The 6443-nt window shown below is 36.5% G+C and overlaps 1 protein-coding gene across 1 annotated transcript; it reads right to left on the bottom strand.

Moving 5' to 3' along the window:
• Positions 1-3074: 3074 nt before the first annotated feature.
• LOC113700109 (WAT1-related protein At5g40240-like) lies at positions 3075-6235 on the bottom strand. The gene is made up of 7 exons (XM_027220571.2): positions 6009-6235; positions 5857-5922; positions 5658-5771; positions 5116-5374; positions 4172-4333; positions 3872-4023; positions 3075-3516 (listed from the first exon to the last, which is right to left on the bottom strand). Exons 1-7 carry the CDS (start codon positions 6233-6235, stop codon positions 3336-3338), a joined length of 1161 nt encoding a protein of 386 aa, XP_027076372.1. The 3' UTR covers positions 3075-3335.
• Positions 6236-6443: the final 208 nt, after the last annotated feature.

Below are 6443 nucleotides of genomic sequence, written 5' to 3'. Positions count from 1 at the left end.
ACCTCCTTATATTGTGTAATTGTCAATTTTTGTAATTGGTTTATTTAGTTTTTCGTATTGTAACCACGTTTCATCCAAAAAAAAAAAAAAATTGTAACCACGTTTCATCAATATTTTTTAAAGAGCATTTTCTATTGCGTTTTTCATGCAATTGGTATGAACGGATACCCATGGTTCAACCTTGTTCTACTAAATACCCGTCAACAAGCAGCTGCCGATGGAAGGAGCACTTAGATCCCCAAACGTAGGCTATGGATCCTCTATTATACACTAATGTATAACATTCATATTATATATTTATATATATATATATTGACACACGTTCTTTTCAAAAGTTAAATCTAATTAAAAGTATTATTATAATAATTTAAGAAATATAAGCATCAATATACATTAGAACGTGTAACATAGAAGTTATACCCTAATGCAGGAGATCCATTGTCATAAATATATATAGGTTGGATCAACCAAATCCTTTAAAGTATCCTTTAAAGTAAGAGCACCCGACCTGCACGATCCTTAGAAATACATTTATAAGAACAATAAAGTTGCACATTAAAAAAATTTAATAAAATGAAGTTGTCAGAAATGTCTGGTAGGTTGTCAGAAATGTTATGCTTGTTAATTCGTTGTCAAATGACAACCATTGGAGCCAAGAAACATAAGATGCTTGTCAAGATTCCCAGAACGTGAATTAAAAGCGTAACTATTGCAGGTGGACAGAAATGAAATTTAAATAGCATACATTCATAAGTGGTGCAGGTAAACAAAGTAATTAATGGTAGCCAGTCATCGAATGTGGATTTAAAATAGTCCTAGCTTGAATATTAAACTTCTTTCAAGTTTTTTTTTTTTTTTTTTTTTAACATACTTCTTTCAAGGTTATGGTAACCAACTAACCATCCTATCAAATGAAGTTTTCTCCTTTCACAGGTAGATCCCCCAAGGAAGTTCATTTGTTCATGGGGAGGGGCTTCACTGAGTGAAATACACAAGGATAGACCAATTAATCTGTTGAACGATTGCCTTCCTCTGGCAAAAAATAAGAGTGATTTGCTTTTCAACCTTTAAAAATAAGGGGCTTCACTGAGTGAAATGATCTTTGGATGATCTCGAGTTAAAGAAAGGAAATTCCAGATACTTGCCAAGGAATTTGGGGGAGAAGAGAATTCTGGGGATTTATCTACATTGATCGTGAGGCCAGACCCATAGCTAAAGTCATTATGAGCATGATAGACTGAATGGATTTTCCATCAGCAAAGTTGAATGGTTATCTTACACAATTTTCTATCAATGGAAAAGGTCTAAATAATTACAGTTTTCAAATTCTGTTTAATTTTGTAATAAATTATTATTTAGCTTGACTTGTGTTACAACAGTTTATCATAATTATCTTTTTTTTTGTTTTTTTTTTTTAGTAATAATCTGTTTTATTCATCAAAAAAAGAAAACCAGAACACAACGCCAAGGAATCATCCAGAGCCCTACATCCTAAGAGAAAAACGAAAACTACAGAAATTCTGCATGTCCAGAGCTAAGAGCCCCCTGGAGCGCAGGGGCAACTGAGACGCTGACGTGAAAATAGATCGAGAGCCACACTCCACCCCAAACGTTGCAAGCGAGTCCGCCACCATGTTCCCCTCCCGGAAGCAATGACCAAACTGATGGCCAGCAGAAGCAAGTAGACGAACAGCACGAACAACTGGCCGAATCACCACAGGAACCCCCAAACCCCCTTTAAACAATTGACTAAGACCAAGCAATCAGATTCAACCAACATCTGCGAAATCCCTAAGCTGCACCCCAGCTGAAGCCCTAACAAGAGAGCCCGAGCCTCAGCCTGCAGGGAATCCAGAGAGCCAAAAGAATCCGCAAAAGCAATAATGAGTTTTCCCCTCGAATCCCTAATCACCCCACCGCCCCCTTCTCCTTGGTAAATGCGGTGTAGATACATCTTCGTGATTTTATTGGTTTCAAGTCCATCTTGAAGCCTTTTTTTTTTTTTTTTTGGGGGGGGAGCTTCAGGACTAATTGCCACTTTCTCTTCTTATTCTATCTCCATAATTTCTTTCTGACAACGCCTACTCTTTAGAATCTTCACTTATCGATTAGCTTTTGGTACTAGATGACCCCCGACGGACCAACCTATAGTTCTTGCTACAAGTATGTTTGCAATTCTATGGTGCTTTTATGGTCGGCTCCCTTCGTCCTAATGCTCCCAAAAAAAAAAAAAAAAAAAAAAAAAAAAACCCTTCAGCCTAATATAATAGGCATTTTTGAGAGGATACGGGACAGGGACGGTCATCAGGTGGATCGTCCCTAAACTGTTCATGGCTAAGATTTGGCTCCAAAAATTTGCATGGTCCAAATCACTTTTTGTACCTCATTTTTAACAACGTGTGTGAGACTCACAAAAATTTATTCTAAAATTACACGTTGTGCAAACAAAGTTATGCCGTGTGAAAATAAAGTTACGCGCTATGCAAAATGTATAACCGTTCCTGCCTCTGGTCCTTTTTGAGAACCCAACTTTGTATACAAACAAGTAATTATTGCGGTTAGATAAGGTTGCTGTAGGCGAATTTGCAATATAAATGTCAGATTAAAATTTTTGGATATATTGGCGTTCGTAAAAATTACTTTTCAATGCTACAACAGGTGGGATAGCAATATTTAGCGTTTACTTTCAAAACGCATCTCTTATGTTGAGATACCAAATTAAGAAGTAAAAACTGGCATTAGCAAAGAGATAAATAGAGTATAAAAACCACAACTATAGCGAAAACACGAGAAAACCAACAAATTACATAGTTTTAACCATCCAGCCGATGTGTTTAAAAACTAAGAGCAAAACTTCTAAGGTCAATTTTTCAAGCTTGTATCTTTGAATACATTTCTACAAGTTTGTAGTACAACATTGTTCTACAAATTCAAATACCATTTATGTGCTAAATATTTAAGAGAAAAAAAAGTATTCATAAGCTAGCTCCAAGGTCGCGCTCATGGCGCGGGGTTTGCCCCTAGTAGTACATAAAAAAGATCTACTCAGTTAGCACATGTTAGTAGTCAGCAAATTATAAAATATATTACATTAGGCTTAAAATGTGAAAAGAATTACATGGAATGGAGCACATACAATATTAATTTTACACGCACAGCTGTCGTGAAAACACACAAAAGCTATCAACATGTTTGCCCAAGATCTCAAGAAATCTCCTTTTTTTGACCCCAAGAAATCACCTTTTTTAAATCCCATTAGAAATCTCAAAAAATCTCTAAACAAGTCAAAAGGTAGGAGTAGACAACCAGTTCGCAAAGTAAAAGCATTTGATTGTTCAAGCAGTTAAGGGCTCACGTTCTTCATTTCTTGAATCATCGTATTGCTCTAATAATGGAGCATTTGCGCTCGAGGATGCCACAAACTTACCTTCAGGTGATCTCTCTCCATTAACTTCTTGAGCTTTTGCCCATATCAACATGTAAAACCCAAGAGATATGATCAAGGATCCGATCAAGCTGCAATTTGAGTAAATATTATTCCAAAATAGTTGATATGAAACCTTAAACATATGATAAGGATGTATGTATAGGTGGAGATGGGATTTTGTATATATGACTGATATAGGTGGAGATGGGATTTTGTATATATGACTGTATTCGTTGGATATATTTATTGAAGATTTAATGTACACTTAAATACCTTGTTGATCTCATGCGTTGAGTTAGTACAAATGAACAAGGCCATATTAGTATACATCAAATAATATTTTAAGTACAATAACCGTATAATCGTAACAAATTCCATGCATACTTACACTGAGTGCATAAGTAAGTACTATGTTTTTCTTGATCGTATTCAACAGATACGTACCTTCCAATGTAGAAGTTATCGCCAAGAAAAATGAATCCCATCACTGCAGCAATGGCTATCGATAACGGCCTAAATAAAGCTACATATACAGGTCCCTTTACATGTAAGCACCGGGTATGAACAAGAAGTCCGAAGCCTGATCCCATTACACCCTAGAAAAATAAAAATTATTGAGTGAATCAACTATATTTGAATTGGATTCTAACTAGTTATATGGACAGTTGATTGCGAATTTGATTAGCAAGCTGCTTATATTCTAGTCTGGAATTCTAGTGAAATAAATTAGGTGTACGTGCTTACTGCATACACCACTGAGTACAACCGCACATCAGGTTTCAGTATATTCCATGCACTTGAATTTGGTATCCCGATTAAACAAACCGGTATTGCTAGGATCGCGCATGATAGGTTGTAGAAGAAAACCACAACTAGTTCTGCCGGGTAATCCACGATAGCCTTGGTCTGAAAATAGTGGAGTGAAGATCCTAAAGTTAGGAAGAGTAAGTACAAAACTTAGGCAATAATTCCAAATATAATGTATAGGTCTAATAAAAAACAGCATGCCAGTTACATCCATTTTTACAATATGGTAAAGAGTTTTAGGGTATTAACACTCGTCGCAACCATACAACTAAGTATTTTCAACAATATATAATGCAGTACTAGTCAATGAGTTTCCAAATGAAGCCTATATATTCATTCTTATGCAGGAAAAGTCTTGAAAATTAGTATTTTATTTCATTTTATTTTTTTGGTCTAATGAGAGACTCCAACTCTTACCAGGGGAAGTAAAAAATGCAAGTGTTTGAAAGTGAAATGAGTTATCTCGTGGTTACTTGGCTAACGTCCCTACCAATTAAATTGAGTCTCGAGGACTTCTCATTTTGTTTCATGTGGTACTTTTTTTTTTTTCTTGTCATTTTAATATACCACCTTTTAAAAGTAGGGGACGATTGCAAAGGTTTCAAGAATTGACGGGGGCAATGGTGAAGGAAAAAAAGAAGTTTCAGAAATTCAAGGGGGTGCAATTGTGGAACAAAATTAATAAATTTCAATGTTTTAAAAGACAAATTTTGACACGGCCCTAAAGATGGCTCAGCTTGAGATCGCAGTTGCTTGAATCCTATAAAACCTTTTTTTCCTTTCTCTTATTTTTTTCATCTCGGTTTCTCCAAACCATTGTCGAAATTTGATAGTCTAACGGCAAATTCAGACACCATTCGTAGTTTTCTACAATCCTTTACCTGATAGATATACCAAACGGAGGCTATCACATAGTCGGCAGCGAGAAGCGCACCACCTTTGATCCAATCCGATTGCTCAGCCGCAGTGGTGACATTGACCAGTGCTGGCTGTTGTGCAAAAACAGAAGCTGAAGATGTAGGGCTCCTCATCTGAACAGGGCCTTTGTACAGAACCACCACTAGGGCTCCTGCAATCGTTATTACACTCCCCATTACCTTAACTTGGCTGCTCAAGCTTTTGACTTTTAGCTTTTCCATCCTGTTCATGACATGCACTATTGGTCTAGTTCATCTATAATTTGTAAAACCAAAAGAAAGGAAAAAAAAAAAAGAGAGAGACATTGAAGCCTTGAGTTGAGTACTAAACCATATATCATGTTATTCAACGAGCACTCGTTAGGTGTCACCTCAAATTTAGTCTTCGTTAGAGAATTTAGGACTTTAATGTCGAAAATCAGTTTTTATGTCCTGCTTGCTCCAAAGCAGGCATAATGAGTGTTGACAATAGTTAAGCTAAAAAAAAAAAGAAAATATAAAAGGACCTTAGGAGCACTGCCAGGATAAAAGTGCAAGCTGGGGTAAGGTTGGACATAGCAGAAGCCAGTGTTGGAGTACTGTACTCGATTCCTTTGCTTCCAAGAAATTGACCTAGAAAGCTGAAACATTGATTCCAAGGTAAAAGAACATAATCATGATTCATATCAGAGAGCTTGACATACATGTGTGTGTATCTGTATATACCCGAGAATCCCGAGGAAGAAAAATCTAGCAAGGAGACCAAAAGTCAACGGAGGAAGCCGAGATTTCCTGTCAAGATTTGCAAATAAAAAAAAAATGAATATGTTTAAATATACAGGAAGAGGGAAATCAAGAAGGCTTGTAATTGAGATTACCTGTGGAAGAAGAAGCAAAGGGGGAGGAGGATAAGAGCTGAAAGCCCATTGGAATATAACATGAAGACACGATAATTCAAACCCTTCAAGGTGGCTGCTTTGAAGATGGTGCTCAAGCCAACACTGACACACTCGACCGTAACCATTGCCGTGAAAGGAAACACCTCTCCATAGCAGCATCTTTCTTTCCAGTTCGCCATCTTGTTTTCTTTCCTTCTCTGAAACATGAAAATACTACTTCTTTATGTATTTTGTGGTACAGCTCAGTTTACATCCGAGCACGCCGTACTAGAAACTGTAGAAAAATATAAATCAACCTAGTGTTAATTGATTTGTTAGGTTTGGCCACGTGTCATTGATCTATTAATTAATACAATAAGTTGTACATGGGATCAATTCTGTAATGTTAGTAGTAGTAGTTGTAGGCATATTAGC

Source organism: Coffea arabica, chromosome 7c (genome assembly GCF_036785885.1).
Source record: "Coffea arabica cultivar ET-39 chromosome 7c, Coffea Arabica ET-39 HiFi, whole genome shotgun sequence".
NCBI lineage: Eukaryota > Viridiplantae > Streptophyta > Magnoliopsida > Gentianales > Rubiaceae > Coffea > Coffea arabica.
The sequence above is the reverse complement of the archived record's forward strand: the minus strand, read 5'-3'. Positions and strand labels throughout refer to the sequence as shown.

Excerpts from the sequence above, each read along its gene's own strand:
- LOC113700109 (XM_027220571.2), bottom strand. The coding sequence starts at position 6,235 with ATGTTTCAGAGAAGGAAAGAAAACAAGATGGCGAACTGGAAAGAAAGA. Across the intron at positions 4,024-4,171 it reads TGTACTCAGTGGTGTATGCA|GGTGTAATGGGATCAGGCTT; the intron begins GTAAGCACGTAC and ends TTATTTTTCTAG. Across the intron at positions 3,517-3,871 it reads GATAACTTCTACATTGGAAG|CTTGATCGGATCCTTGATCA; the intron begins GTACGTATCTGT and ends CTCAAATTGCAG.